The 16,475-nt window shown below is 34.5% G+C and overlaps 2 protein-coding genes across 5 annotated transcripts in view; both read right to left on the bottom strand.

Moving 5' to 3' along the window:
- Positions 1-5: 5 nt before the first annotated feature.
- LOC106669770 lies at positions 6-8,594 on the bottom strand (the record flags this gene model as incomplete). Its single annotated transcript, XM_014399468.1, has 14 exons — positions 8,431-8,594; positions 5,920-6,143; positions 5,720-5,808; positions 5,543-5,644; positions 5,307-5,451; positions 4,070-4,222; positions 3,833-4,017; positions 3,646-3,758; positions 3,539-3,590; positions 3,306-3,477; positions 3,086-3,223; positions 2,862-3,028; positions 2,542-2,808; positions 6-261 (listed from the first exon to the last, which is right to left on the bottom strand). Coding segments are annotated over exons 1-14 (2,190 nt in total), but the record flags the coding sequence as incomplete, so codon positions are not given.
- Positions 8,595-9,826: 1,232 nt separating this feature from the next.
- The window catches only part of LOC106669774 (TATA-binding protein-associated factor 2N-like), a 9,402-nt gene continuing 2,753 nt past the window's right edge, over positions 9,827-16,475 (bottom strand). The window contains exons 1-5 of one of the 4 annotated variants that reach the window (XM_024226538.1): positions 15,849-15,963; positions 13,576-13,716; positions 13,303-13,516; positions 13,056-13,245; positions 9,827-10,267 (exon numbers count right to left, since the gene is read on the bottom strand). In XM_024226538.1, the coding sequence (XP_024082306.1) occupies positions 9,949-10,267; positions 13,056-13,245; positions 13,303-13,516; positions 13,576-13,662 (810 nt within the window). In that variant the 5' untranslated portion in view covers positions 13,663-13,716; positions 15,849-15,963 and the 3' untranslated portion in view covers positions 9,827-9,948. Of the gene's footprint in view, positions 10,268-13,055; positions 13,246-13,302; positions 13,517-13,575; positions 13,717-13,925; positions 14,025-15,769; positions 15,964-16,475 lie in introns of those variants that run through there. The other 3 variants (XM_024226530.1, XM_024226541.1, XM_014399472.2) reach the window with 3 other exon arrangements.

Raw genomic sequence — 16,475 nt, 5'->3', positions numbered from 1 at the left:
TTTGTTTCTTCAGATGGTTCAATATTCACGGACATTTGAAGAAGGTCGTGTCCTTCGGAGTATCTCGCTTTCAGGAGGAACTCCTTCGCTAGATGATTCTCTATTAGGTCATAACCGGCCACTGCTTCTTGCCACATTGCTAGTGATTCTCTGGTCGCTTCAAGACGAAGGGAGGCACAAAATTCACTCTCACAAATCAGTCGGAAGTACGAGTCTAATTGTTTGATCAGTCCCTCTGAATCAGTCGACAATTGAGAACTTCTAAATATTGAGACAATTTGAGTTTAATTAAACAATTTAAGACAATAAATGTGTATCAAGCTAATATTTTTCTGCAGAAATGCATCAGACGACCAAAATAGCAAAGATGTGCAGGACTAATTGATTGGAAAAACCACTGTTATTTGAATAGTAACTGTAATTTTTTATATATATTTATTTTCAGTAATTCTTTTAAGTAAATAAAATAAATTAATTCTTAAAAATGAGACCAGTACTTATGCATGCAGTTGTAGTTGATGCAATGCCAGCTGAAAACTTCCAACAGAGTTGGTAAAGAAGGTGTCTCTATTTTCTTTTGGACAGGCAGCTATAAAGGCATTAAATGTGTAGGCTTTTAGCTCTTAACTATTCTGGGAATGCCTAAACCAGTCTAATATCCAAAGGAAAGCACAAGTCACTTAAATGTTGGTTCAATGAACATTGAAGTAACATGAGTAACACACATGGGACTGGAATCGCAATAGCGCAAGCTTGAGGGTGTATTAAAGCTAGAGCTGGAAAAATGGCTTGAAACAGAAAAATTGTGAAGCACTAGACAAAAGTACAGGTATGAGACGAAGTAAGAGATTTATAATCTAGCAAAAAGGAAGGTGATGGAAATCCTCTTTCTCAGCAGGCAAGATTTGAGGAAAATTTAGGCATATGGACTATCACCTACAGAAGGCAAGGCAGGGACAGAAACATGCTGGCTCTGTCAAGAATAACCTGTATACTTTGTGAATTAGAAGCAATAGCCTGGGCACAATACAGCAACTTAAGTAAGGCAATTCCCCCACAAAGAAAAGTTCGTGAAGAGGAACCGAGGAAAGAGCTTAGTTTTGTGGGAAAAAGCGCACTTTCAAGGCCTTAATCATGGGAATTCCACAACAGACCTGTAGTTAATCACAGTGGAGAAAAGGTTAGAATTCTGAGTTAAACCCTTCAAAAAATAAATGAATAATTAATAAGAACTAGGCCCCTCTGATACCAGGCTAAATCTGATCTGAGCATAATTAGCCTTATTTTGTCATGCTGAACTCTGGTAAAATGGGCTCAAATCGCTTGTCTAAAAACCAGAGGCAACAGATGGAGCCACTGCCAATTGATAGATCACCATTCCACAGAGGAAAGGATGTTCACTCTTCGATACAGCAACTTCAGTAAGGCAATTCTCACACAAAGAGAAATGTGTGAAGAGGAACCAAGGAAAGAGCTTAATTTTGTGGGAAAAAGTGCACTTTCAAGGTCACAATCATGGGAGTTCCACAACAGATCTGTAGTCAATCACAGTGGAGACAAGGTTAGAATTCTTACTTAAACCCTTCCAAAAAATAATTTAAAAAAATAAAAACTGGGCCTCTCTGATACCAGGCTTAATCTGAGCATAATTAGTCTTATTTTATCATGCTGGGCTCTGGTAAAATGGGCTCAAATCACTTGTTTAAAAACCAGAGGTAGCAGGTGAAACCACTGCCAATTGGAAGATCACCATTCCAAAGGATGTTCACTCTTCAGAAATGGTTAATAAGTACTTTAAACCAAAACATGGCCAGTGACAAGGAAGCGACCACAGTGGTCAAGTTGTTAGGTGTCAAATCTCAAATCTGCTCAATAAACCTTGGATTTTTATTTGGGAAAATTTTAAAAAAATTGTATTGTAGTGGTGTGGCCTCACATCCACAACACCCAGTGAGTAGGTTGAACTCCTATATAGCAATTACTGCGACAAATACACACCAGAAATGATGAATTGAAATTATGAAGGTGGGGTCAGTGGACATAGACATATATTTAATACTAAAACTAATAATTAATACCAAATACTAATATTTAATACTAATAATTAATATATATTTAATTTCTTTCAATTAATTAAGGTTTTTAGTTGAGATAAAAAAGTCAGTGACACAAGTGGGATTCGAACCCACGACCTTCGGCTGCTCTATCACTTGAGCTATCGTGACTTCAATCCACTCGGACTCCAACTTCCCATCTGAACCCCACCTTTTGAATTTTCCCTCCTTTTTGCCATTTTTTGTGGGTTCGAATCCTGCTCTGACTCTGACTTTTTTATCTCAACTAAAAACCTTAATTAATTGTAAGACCCTAACTGGTCAAGCGGACCACGAAAAATAGTGAATATATATTTAATATTCACCAATGAACTAGCCACTACTTATACTCTTAATGGATGCAGTATCAAACCCCTGAATTAAAATTTAAATTTATAAAAAAACATTTTTAAAAAACAAAGTACATAAGCACTTGTTTATTACTCACTTGTTAACTGTTGTTTCCGAAAATACAGATAACTTTGACTGCACATTCCACAGATTTTCCAAATGAACACTAGTACAAGATTTACAAATTGAGTGGTAGCTTGATGCTGTTAAGAGCCTTTGGGCAGACGGCAAATGGCCGAGTAGGGAAGCACATAGAAAATGTATCGATGGTATGTATGGTGTGGTTCTGCTGAACCTTTCAAACAGTCGGTAAAACAGTTTGCTCCTCGTTTCCCTGTATACTTTCAGCAGTTGGCAAAGTCTCCTAAAAGGCCGTTTTTGTGTAAATCTTTCTTATTTTAATTAATTAAAACTTACTGGTATTTGGTCGTATAGTGCTGCTTCAGATAACACCATGTTTTTTTAAGCCGGTACACAGCAGGATGTTGGAGCCCGATTAGAACGGAATGAGCGCTTTGCATGTTGTGCAATCGATGGAGTTTGTCAGTTACATTTATAAATTTACTCATCATCCTGGCACGCATCTAAAATAAAACTGAATATTTCAGACAAATAATACAAGCAAATAATAAATTACTCACCTTCACAGAATCCACACGAATTATTTCTGTTGCAATAAGATTGCTTACTCTTTCAGCAAAGTCCACCATGTGTTTGAAAGCTGGAGCGTTGGAAGAGTTTTTTTCAAATATCATTGCTTCCAATTCAACTCCTGTGATCTATAATTAAATTTATTGTCATAAATTAAGGCAATTTTTTCTAGTACATCATTAATGATTTTTAGTGGGAAAACTTTATTACATTTAAAAATAAATCTCTGTCTATAAGTGTCAGTTGGTAAGATAAGATAGTCGAATCAAAATCCCAACTTGAAAGTGTGATGTCCATTTCTAAATTATCTATAAGAAACGATGAACAAGTTGGATCTGACTTGTTTGGAGCATCTCCACCACCCTCTTTATCGAAAAAACCCCTTTAAAAAATATAAAACCAAAATGAATTTTAAATTTCTACTACAAAACAAACGTACTTACATTCTCCTTTTATTTATTTTCATTGTGAATGGAAAACGTTTTTTCTGTACACCTAAACATTAAAATTCAATGTTTTTATAATTTTCTTGTTACAACAAAAAATTTACCTGTTGATTTTATGTGACGATGCACACTGTTTAAGTGCTTGAGCAATACCCTGTAGGATTTGGACTGTGTTTGTCGCCCGTAAGAATACTTTGGAGTCCAGTACAAAAGAAAACTGCAAGTATTATAAATTAGCGGATACATGTAAACTATTAATAACAACCTCCTTCATGCAATACCATGGCTAACCCTTGTGAATAATTATATTTGGTTCCACATCGAATTGGCTTCATTAGTTCATTTTGGCCATTCTTTTCTTTTAACAGGCAATCAAAGGACAGACTTGAAACCAATTGCCGTTTTTGCACACAAAAATCAAACTCGTCATGCTCATTTTTGTAATTTAAGCGTAATTCTGAGGACCATCTTCTCATCTAGAATTTTATGATATATGCTCCACATCTTTAATGGAGATTATTAACATACTTGAGTGGACACAGCCTCTGCCTTGGAAAAATTAACAGTTCCCAGACCATTAAGGTGATACGCCATCGGAACTATTCCATATCGCCTTCTTTTCTTGTAAATTTTTGCTGTTTGCTCCCAAACTCTTACTGCTTCTTCAGCCAAATCTAAAGGCTGAAATTTGAAATTTCTGATTAATGATTATAAATTAATATTTTTCTCTTTTTACTGAGTAATTATTTTGATACAGCTTTATATGGTGTTTTCCTGTGATACAGGAGAGCCAAATCACTCAGTAACTGATTGAGTTTCATGATTCATGAACATGGGGTTTAGCAGGTAACCAGAAAAGTTCATGCAGTTTTTTATTTGTTATTGTTTTAATCCTGTTACTCATGGCATTTTTTCTTTTCTTAACATCCTTTTGAACTTTGCCCATTAGCCAAGGAACATTATATCTCATATGTGATGCATATGACATATGAACATGTGACAATATATGACATATGCATATGAACAGGGATGACAGTGGGAATCGAACCCACGACCACAGAGTCTAGAACCAAGAGTAGGTTGATTTGACTACAATCAAACTCTCACACTAATAAATACTTTCATATGAAACATAACCTGTCAAACATTACATACAGTTAAAAGAAATAGTGAGCCATCAGGGTATTTGATACTACACCAGTCCCTCGTCATCATTCACTTTATAAACATACAACAAACCAATTTGGTGGCTCTCTAAATCCCACCACATACCCACAAATACTCAAACTTTCACACTAATAAATACTTTTAAATGAAACATAACCTGTCAAACAGTATATACAGCTAAAAGAAGTAGTGCATACATCGGGGTATTTGATATTACACTACCAGCCTTGCCATCACCTACAAGCATATAACTAACCTGCTTTAATGGGTCTCTATGCTCTGCCACAAAACCACCCACACATTCACTAATAATATATTATCTATTATATATTCATTAATCATTATTCCGCTTCAAGTATCCAATCACTGCTGTGTTTTATAATTTCTTTGAGATTCATTGGAAAGGCACAAGTTCTCCTCGGTTGTGCTACTTGTTCATACTAATAGAAAATGGCTTTTGTTAATTAGGAGTGGCTTGGCTAACATGGCCTAAATTGTCTTAAATTAACCTGATTTAGGTCATTGTTAAATAAATATGTTAAGCAATATTACAAAATAATTAAATATTGTATAATTTTGTTATAAATATATATCTTACCTCGTCGTTTTGCTTTTTTCCACTACAATAGGCAGGAGCAGAAACAGGTTTTTCAATTTTTCCCGATAAGAAAAGATTGGCTGCACAGTTCTCGTTAATCCCAGCACCAAATCTATTGACATGTTGTATTGTTTGTACTGTCGGTCTGAAAGTATTAATACAAATTTTCTTTATAAAAAAAATTGTAATAAAATAAAAATCAATGATAATATGGGATTGATTGAAATAAATAGTACCGTTCAGAAATTTCTTTATATTGAGAGGCTTCCTCCCATTTTTCTGTGTCAACATTCAAATTTGGCTTTAATTGTGAAATTTTTTTTCCCAAATACAAATTCCTATCATGCCACTAAATTTATTATATTGCCATTAATATTTATTTTTAAAAACGTTAATATTTATACATCACTTACGTGTTGTCTTGACGGTCTGTGGTGACAGGAGTGTGATGAAGAGGTCCCGAAACTTGTTTCAGACTTTGTCCATTTTGTACAATCTGGAGCTAAAAACTTTATTCTTTCACACCACAAATTCCAAAACATCTACAAAAACCTAATCTATACATAAATTGATTATATTGCTATGCTATGCTCAAATGCTGAAAAATTTATACTTCTCTTCGGTTCGGACATGCAAGCTCAAAATATAAAACTTGATCATTGCAAAAATGGGCTTTTATGGTGTTCCGTGTTCTCCTCCGATATACGGATATGTTGACACACTCAATTGGAAGCATGGAAAGAAGTTCGAGGGTAGAAATTTCAGGATCCACTTTTAACGTTGGATCATCTTGTTCTAAGTAATCGCTTGCAAGCAATAATTTACTCGGTGTTATGCCTAAAAAATAAGGTAGTCTGATGAATTCAACTTTTAAATATTTTAACATCATAGTAAAAGTTGAAACAATTTTACAACACAAAGTCAAAGTCAGGAGGGGAATAACAACTCAAAATATCATGCAAAAATATTTATTATAAATAGATTCTGTTAATTCCAATGAAATCTTATCCCTTTTTGAAATGCAAGACCACTTGATTTGAACCAGGGACATTTATCTTACAGTGATGAGCACAGAGTCAATTCCTAAACCGTTGCAGCCATCTACACCCCAATGGAATCCTTGCATAAAGTATATAGATTTACATACTAAGCACACCAGGACTTAAAGATAATAGAAAACTTGTGTCTTTTGCATCACAAGCTGCCTGTTAGTATTTAAGTGAAATTTTATGCACAGCGTGGGAGAAATTTGTCTAGTTAAAAAACATTTACTCTATACTTTTCTGGAAGTTGCAAGCAGAAATAGATAACTACGAAATAATGTTGTTAATTACAACATTAATGGGTGTGACTTTTTTAAAAACTTTATTGTAAAATACATTATTTGATTGGGGTTTCATCTTGATATTCATATAGGGCAGAGACTCCCAAGCTGTGATACAAGGGTGTCATGAAAATTTTCTATAAAATATATTATATTGTTATATTTATAAAAACTTAAAAACTATACCCCTCCCCATTATAAAACCCTAAAAATTAAGACCTTGGTGGCCATCCAATCTCAATATGGATGTTAACAAGACAGCAGCAATTGTTTGTTTATTTTATATCATTTCCCCAAAAAAGGATTCGCTTTTATATTTTTGCTATTAAGTACGTAATCGCTTTTCAAAAGGCAAGTTTTTCAATTTCACAAGAAAGTGAAGTTTGATTATTTATTAAATAAAAATGCAGACAACATAAGAGGCTTATATATATATCAGTCCTTTTCTGAATTGAAAATTACTGCTATTAAAATAAAGTTCACGATAGACCATTGCTTTGACTTGAGCTGCCACAAAAATTCTGATATATTAAGGGTAAAAACAGAAAAAGGTTGGGAACCGCTGATACAGGATAACTCTAATTCACATGTGATGTGAGTTGGGGGTTCTATCCTGTCCCCAATTTTACATTACAAGACTATGAACAGCAAAATTCAGTTAATAAATGTAAGTTGTCTTGTAATAAGTATAATAAATAGATAAATATAAATAAATAACAAGTGAATAGATTTGTGCAAATGTATACGTATATTAATAAAAAATATTGAATAAATTTTGAGTAAATAATAACGATTCATCATGAGATCGAAAGATGGACTAGTTTACGTTTTGATAACAGGTTCTACTGGTTTTTTCCCCAAGTAATTTTCTATTTTGAAAAAAAAATTTCTGATGCTTCATGGTGGATGAGGATGAGCAGGGATGCCATATAGAAGAGGGTTTGGGTGGATAATCATGATCCCTTTCAGTCTGGTATAACCAGTTATGGCAACATCAGCTACCAGTGGTATATCTAGCAAGGCAGTGTTTCTCACATGCCAAGGGTCTTCTGTGATCAGTCTTACAATTTTACAATTTTACACTGTTTGCACTCTCTTGACTTTTTTTCCTTTTCACCTTCTTTGGCTAGTGCATCTACCATCTCATTTCCTTTATGTCCTACATTTCTAATCTTTTCTATCAGAGACTGTGGTTTCGATGATTTTTATACTGATGTCTGTTAAGATAACTGCTCTTCAAGCATTCTTGACTATGGACTAACCATGATGTCATGTGAAGCAGTATCAAGGCAATACCTAGATGTAGCTATACCATGATGCCAGCCACTATTTCCTTGATGTGAGTTACCCTTCCATTGTTGTCCTGCATCAAACAGCAAACATTTTTTTTTTTTCGCTTCCATCCATATAAATTTTGAAGTAGATGTATGTCCCTCACCAGTTTTGCACCTAAGCTCATTTCATCTTCAACTTGAGGATGTGATTGGATACTAGTTTTATAGGTGAAACAGACCTATTAGGACTTTTTTGACTTAAAAATGCAATCAATTGGCTCAATATATCACCCATTCTATCAACCAGAAGAATTTTGCTTATATTAATTGCCCAAGCTTTCAATTATAATTAATTGTCTCATTAAATTTGTTTCCTACAGGATCATTTTTTAAAAATAAGAACTACAATTGGACTGAGTGCTGATTTTTTAAATACAATCGAATTATTATCGACCAAATTTAGGATTTTACACGATTTACAATAGTCTAAACAGAATGAATAATAATATAAAAGAATTAAACTTGCCTATTTGCACCTGGCGAATACCCCTACCATCTTTGGTCGTTTGAGCAAACGGGCTCTCCAGAAGCACCATGTCCTGCATATCGCTGTACTCGGTGAAGAGCAACTTCTGTATTCTATTAGAGCCCATCGACAGAAATACTACTTTTTTATTTTATTTATTTACTTTTTAAGATAGAAGAACAAAAATCATATGGTTTTTATCCAAGTAATATCGATTTTTTTAAATGCTTAGAAGACTTTCTTTGCCTTTCATGAAAAATTTACCTTCAGACAGGATCCAAAATGTGCTTTTCCATTTGTGTCAGGTCTTTAGGAATGTTTAATAAAACAGAAATTTTTGGCGTTAAAATAGTAGTCTGCATTTTTACTGCAAATAAACGTCATCGTAAAACGTGTAAAACAAATCCTTAGCAAACGATTCAAAGTAATTTTTTTCACATTAATAAGTTTTATGGAATCTGGAGTAGGTGAAAATCCAAAGGGGCAAAGTTGGATGAATAAGGCGAATGGGGTAGCACAATCTAAGACCCAATAATTTCTGGTACGTCTGCAAAGACACTTAGGGGCAATATCAGGCAGATTATCCTGATCAAAAATAATCCCCTAGCAACTAGCCGGTGCCGGTTGTTTTTGATCCATTGATGACTTTAATTGCGCCAATTGCGTTGGGCGGAAAATCATAAGGACTGTCTTCCAATCCTACCAATCTGGTTTGTAGAGTTGTTAACGGTGGGTTGCTGCGTTTTCCCTTAGGATTTTCCTCTCTGAACATGTAAAATACCCACCTTTTATCCCCAGGTATAAATCTTTTTAAAAATAGCCGTTTAAGAATGAATCATAGATGGAGAATTCTTCTCAGTCAAAATGTGAGGAACACATATATCCTACAAATATCATGTATAGAAGCGTGTAGAATATGTTATGCGATGTCAATTGTTGTTGTGCTATTTGTAACAAAAGCTTGAATTTGGTCACCAGCAACGGTTAAAGGACGATCTGAGTGATTTGCATTTTCCAGATCAAAATTTTCACTTCTGAACCGAGCAAACCACTTATTGGTGGTTCTTTCTTCTAAAGCATCATCACTGTACCCATAACAAATTTTCAGCTGTTTTCTCTTTGCAGTAATAAAAAAGTGTTATTTTTGCATAAATCTAAATAGTTCCATGTTAGCTTGGTATGGTAAAAACAAGAATGGTGCTCTCATTACCTCAATAAGTGTTTAGATAAATTCTAAAAGTTTTTGAATTTATATAAACAATCTATGATGAGGTTCCTTAGCAAAGAAATGCATACATTAAAAGATATACTCAATAATTGTCCAAGGTTTCTTATACGTAGGTGTTGGTTATGGAAACACAATATAATTTATAATAATAAATTATTTATTTTGACAAACACAATTTCATTATAGATAAATTAACTATCAATAAATAATCCTGAGGTTTGGGCAGTTCGATTGTCAACTTTTAGTTATAGAAGATGAAGACCTTTAGAAAAAATATGTGGAATGAAGCCTCAAGCGGGTGGTGCGATTGTGTGGTCAAAGTAAAATTTGTTTGGCATAGGAATCACATAAAGTCCGGTACTTTTGAAAGTAGGCGGAGGCCTGAGGATGCCAACTCCGGGCAGTGGTGCCAGAGGAAGAAGTCTGCCGTGTCGCCATCCTTTCTTGTAGCCGTAGCCGCCTCGGCCGTCGGCAAAACTTCCGTCGTGGCCTAAGTATCCACGGTAGCCAAAGTTGTCACCGTAACGTCCTGCTTTTCCAGTTGCGGCACGATTCAAGTTGGTGTCGTGATAGCCACCCCTTCGAAGTGAGCCGCCTTGATCTCGAAATCTGAAAAATATTTAATGAATAAGGAAGGAATACATAAGAACCCATCTCCTGTCATGTGTGGATTGACAGTGGACTGAACCTTCCCGCTTGGTACCACTAGTTCAATTATAAGGTGAATGAAGCTTCCTAAATATCGCCTTAAAGTGGTATCAAATGTGCCTTCTATGTCCATGAAGCAGTTTTTTTTAAGTTTAAGCAGTTTTTGTTTGACCTGCTCTACAAGTGCATTTAGGGCTGTTTCTGCAGATTTGCCACTGTTATGCTATTGCTCATGGAGTGGTGATCTCTCACATGATCTCAGTGTAGGATAATGTTAATCCTATGTTATCTCTTGAGCTTGGCATATTGTCTTCTGTATGAATGACAGACTTATTTGCCATATTGATTTTGTGACTACCTGTTTTTGGAAAAAATATAGGTTTTTTTCTCCATATCAGTTATGTTTTAATTCATAGCTGGCCCTAAAAATACGTACTCTATTCCCTGCAGTGGCTACATGGGAAATATCATCCGTTCTAGCCGCGGTAATGGCTCATTTAATGTTATTAGGAGTAGAGAGTTTGATAGTTTTTTTTTTTTTTTTTTTTTTAGCACATGGCAGTTTTTGCTCAATGTTCTTAATGGGCCTAAAATGTCCTCTTTTGATTCTAGTTCCTTCTTGCCCGGAAAGTGAGAAGCTTTCTTTAGGTTCCTTTTGGCATATTGTACCTTCTCTCATCTGCATTTAGCATTATACTTTGGCTTATGTGGATGGAATTGACTTTCAGTGCATGTTTCCACTTACACATGTGTGTACACTGTAATCCTTAATAAAGCAGTTCTGATTTACTGCTTCCACATTATTACGGTTATTCAGCTAATTGAACAAAGTTCGGGCTCAGTTTGTTTGTACCAACCTGATTTAAAATGAAGCATTAGAGTTTGGACTATTGGAAGGTGGGTATCTTTAAATAACCAATAAAAATTGTTAGGAAACATTGAGTGTAAGTGCGCGCAATTAAAAATAAATTCTTCTCCACATAAAAATCACGTTTTCCCCAAACTGGACGGACATTAAAAGAGTTGATCAGCAAAGTGGAGAAAACAATTCACATATTGATGATAGGCACCAATCCTAGCCAAGCCAGAGACAAATCCCGCATTCTTAATCAGCAATTGTCAACTTATGATAAAACTTCCTTCCGTTTTAACCTCCAGCCTTAGTCTCACAATGGCTATTGGCATATATACAACAATGAGGGATTAATGAGAGAACAATTAAAAATAAATTTACATTGAGCTTTCTTCTGTAACTACGATAACCCAAAACACGTCAGTACAAAGAATTGAATTGTGCACTGAATTAAGCTAAAAGGCTGCAGATCTGCAGTGCTTTGGGAATACCAACCCTCCCATTTCTTATTGTCCTCTTCATCATCATAACTGCCCAACCTAAGGCAATATTTTAGTTTTCTCAAGAAATTGTCTAATGAGGCTATTGAAAGAATTTATGCTGCCAGTTTATTTTATTAGATGGTCAAAGATGTTAACAATAGAAAATGATGAGGTGATGGATAGGAATGCATGGATATGCAACCGATGAGGCTTGGCTAGCTTTTTGCAAGCCTAAAATTTCAGTTGGTTTCTAATGATTTCAAAAATAAATTGCTTATGATAGGAAAAATAATTTAGACAGACATTGTTATTAGAATGTGCACTTTTCTAATAATCTCAGCTACTGTTTCAGCAAAAGATTTTGCTATACTATCTCTTTTTTATGTGATACCGTGTACAAAGAAACATTAATACAACAAACAGAAAAACAAGAAGAACAAAGTTGATTACTCATTGTTCAGAAACATTGTTTATAAACTGGACTAGGGATTAGGGCTAAAGTTTTGAGTAAGAGAGTGTTTTATACAAAATATAAAGAACTGATTAAGAACAGGGGGTAGAAGTCTGACTTTGGTGTCGTGCTGGTCTTTTGTGTCCTCGCTTTCATAAATAAAAAATGTAAAAATTGATAGGGTGGCAGGATTATTTTCGGCCATGAGCTTCATGTAGTTAAATTTATAATAAAATAAACGGTGACTACTACATCTAATTTGTCTTTTAAGATTCAGTGGGAGACACATTTCTGTTGCGGCCATAACAAAGAATATAGAAGTACATTTTGTACTTTTCCTTGTTCCTTTGTTCAGTCAGTACACTCGATCCTTGTTTTAAGAAGTAGTAAGCCATTGCCACAATCCATTTTCCCATATATCCTTGGTACCCCTTGTTTATGTCTATATTGAGCAGTTGCATTTGAAAATGGTATGGGTGGCATTTTCTTACTCCTCATTGCATAACCTTCAAATGGGTCATCATTCAATACACCCCTGTTGTGTAGGTGTGATCAGATGCTAGCGAAAGGTTTATATCTGTATCACTTCCATGATTTTTACCCTAACTGTAGGAATGCACTTTCAAATTTTGTTGAGGGTTCTTTAACTATTATCTCTGGAACTTCTAGAGTTGGTCCATTTCTCCCTTTGTGTTTATTCATGGATTCCTTCTAAGATGGAAGAGTCTATTTTTGATCTTATTATCCCAGTTATATTTCAGATCCTTTTCTGACCAATTCGTTCAGTGGATCATTGCCCCAAATTCCTTTGTGTGCTGGTAGTCAAGATATTGTTAGGTTATGTTTCCCAGGTTTTGGGTGCATTCACCGAATATTTTGGATGCGACTTTTTACATCCTAATGCATTTAGGGCCACTTAGCTGACTGATCTAATCGGGATTTTTGTGAAATAAATTAATTTACCTTGCATCATGTGCTCCATAGTTAATTTTTCCATGATGGCCAAGCCCATCGTCGTAGTAAGTCGCTTGATCACCACTTTCATCCTTTCGGTATGAGGTGGCAAATCCGGCAGCCTGGTGTCCTTTGTTCCTGCCACCTAGGTCTCTAAATCCTCCCCCAATGACTCCTCCTCTCCCGTAATCTATGCCATCTGAAAATTCCCAATGTCAGAACTGTTGTCCTTTTTAGGTGGAATAGGTTTACTCACTCCCGTATCCTTTGCCCAAGTCATATGCGTTTTTCTTAGAAAAGAGATCATTGTAGTATCCACCGGTGTCACGTGAGCCGTCCGAGAAACCGCGATATCCTGAGTTGGATCCGAGGGCATATCCGCCAAGGGCTTCCTGCCAAGGGGTGGGACCTGGTAAAGGAAGGTTGATGGGCAGCATCGGCCCCAACTGATAAAACTGACTTCCATTCGCCTGAAAAAATAAGCAAAACATTAGGTTTTATTTTGTTTAAAATAAAAAAAAAAACTTACGGTGCTAAGTGAAAGATTAAGGTAAATAGCTGATAATGCAAGACCTAACAAAGTATTGCTGGTTCTATTGCCGCTCGCCTTTCCCATTGCTGGTTGATTAAATGGCACAGTAATGTTTAGTAAAGCAGCGTTTGGATCCACCTGCAAATTATAAATGATTTTTTTTATATATACTAGTAATAAATGTAAAGTATGAGAAGTATTTATATTCGCATTTAGGCTAATAACAGAGCCAAAGTCAGCTAAACAATGCTAAATAACCCTGGCCCAAGGAAATATGTATTGCATGACTTTTTGTCTTCACAAAAATACTTAAGTTACTTTTCAGTTATTTCATTTTGGTGTCATACCTTGGTTCTGTATAGAGAGCGAGTAGAATGCAACCCAATGTGAGAATGTACTTGAATTGAAGTGACTTGAACATTTTTGCTTTCGCTCACTTTGATTCTCTATTTGCGGTCTTCTAGTTGGGTGAGGTGACTTTGCAGATAGGAGCTTACATCAGATGGGTTGAAGTGACAAAATGGATAGCCGTGTTGGTAAATGTGAAGTAAGAATGCCAGCAGTGTATATTGTAAAGAGGATCGGGCCAAGGATACTCCTTGAGATACTACAGAATTTACCGGAATATACAAAGAGAGTGATGTTCCCTGACAGACTCGGCAATATCGGTCTGTCAGGTAGGATTGGAGGATTAGGTAAAAGGTCTGGGAAGAAATTTCTTCAGTTTCCACAGCAATCCGAGAAGATTTATTTATGGAAATCAAATTTTTTCCATTACACGCAGTATAGGTTTCTAAATGCCACTTCATTTTTGGGTAGATCAACGTAGTTGATTCAAAATTGTCAGCATTTTTGTTTTTGAAAAAAAAAACAATCGGAGGCATTTGGAAAATTAAAGATTTTTGTGGAGTAAAAAACAATGATCAAATTTGTTTCTTGCAATAAAAAAAAATACATTGATCAATATGACAAAATTCTATTTGGCAACTAGTCACGAACATCATATATAAAATATTATAATANATGAATTCTCGGGGTGAATTCAGGGCCGCTGGATTCGAACCTGGGATCTTTACCTTACAGTGATGGTTGCCGTGTCAACGCCTAAACCGTTGCGGCCACCGACCCCCCTCTATTTCACTTATTATTATAGAAATTATTTTCTTTTCCTTTGTAAAAAAAAATTGAAATACATATACAACAACGGAAAAAAACTACATTTAATACGTAAATTGCTATACGTAATATACGTAAATTGCTTTAAAAAAATATCTCAGCTACTATGGCCGTTTGGCAAGAACGCTCAGACACCTGTCTAATATCTTTCGACTTAGTATCACCAAAACAAATGTTTAATTAAAACAGGTAATCCTATGTTTTTGTAGGTTTTGTAAAGGGATAAAATAAGATCAAGATAGACCTAGTTAATGAATCGAAAGAAATTGCCTAGTTTTAGTTGATGTGCTGTCGTTTTCCAAGTCTAATTTTACTTTGTCAAAATCAAAATGAACTTTCCTCAAATCAAATTTTAATTTTTCCAAACCTAATTCCTCAATCAATTCAGGCTTTTTCTTATTCTAGTTCGCTATTTTTCTGTTTCGGTTTCAGCATTTTCCCTTGGAATGAAAAGTAGGAAAACAAAAATAACAATTAGAATTTTCATCTACATAAATAATTAAAAAATAATGTTATCAATTATTTATTGCTGTGATTTTTCAGCATCCTACAACTTTAAACTTAATTTTAAAATATCTTTCTTTTATACTTTGATCTAGAAAATTATTTTTCTTTGAAATCTATGTTCAAAAAGATCTTTATTTATTTTGATATGGTCGATTATTTTTATTTGTTTCAAAAATTTGTGATCCAACTGACAATGTTGAATTTGAAATTACAGTCTTGAATTAAAAAAAAAAGCTTAAATTTACTTAACAAGGTAGAATTAGTTTAGAAAACATATTATGGATTATGCTCTAAATATCTAACTAAATCTCTCATAAGGTCATGAATCGGCAAAGCTCTTATAACAATTTCATAAAAAATTTAATAACAAAATTAGATCTAAAGTGAACGAAAATTTATCGCTGATACTACTGATCTACTCTTTAGTGCTTTATTTAATTGAATTTGTGCATTGGCTATTTAAAATAAAAATAAATTATCTTCAAGATTATTAAAATTATTTAAATACCTTGAAAGGCTGGTGATGAACTCTTAACTAGGGATACGGTACAATGTGGCAAAATTGGACCAATTCAATAGATATATACCTGGAAGGTACTCCCACTCTCTTTAGACCTTGGTCGTGGTTTGTTTTGGACGAGGCGTTAAAGCATAAAAGTCTTTGGCCCTGCTTCCTCTGACATCCACATTTCACACACTCTTTACCTAATTCGTACGGTTATCGTGTACAAAAGACTTCCGGAAAAACGGGGCGAGATTTTCACTAGAAACTACTACAAAAGCGTGAGAATTGTGTTTAAAAAAAACCATTACGCTGCACATTTACAAATAATAATAATCTAAAGGGATAATAACAATAAAAAAAAATAGCCGTAAGAATAAAAAGTCGATACACACATACATATAGCATGAAACATTTTATTATTACATAACGGTTGTGTATAAATTTTATTTTCTCTGTCAATTTTAAAATCATTTTCCCATTAGAAAGGGATAAATAATAGGTAAACTTTTAAAATTAAATAAATATGTTAGAATTTTTGAAAAATAGTAAGCTCAATCTTTTGAAAAATTAAGGAATACAAAAATTATGAAATTTCCCTTCATTTCTTTCTTGAGATTATAAAACTAATTTTTAACATATAAATTATAACAAAAAATATATGTCACAGTTTATAATTTCTCAGTTTTATCTTAGTAAAAGTAAAGGTACG

The sequence above is a fragment of the Cimex lectularius genome, unplaced genomic scaffold (assembly GCF_000648675.2).
Source record: "Cimex lectularius strain Harlan isolate CLEC.00 unplaced genomic scaffold, Clec_2.1 scaffold76, whole genome shotgun sequence".
Classification (NCBI taxonomy): domain Eukaryota; kingdom Metazoa; phylum Arthropoda; class Insecta; order Hemiptera; family Cimicidae; genus Cimex; species Cimex lectularius.
This window is presented reverse-complemented; position numbering and strand designations above follow the sequence as displayed.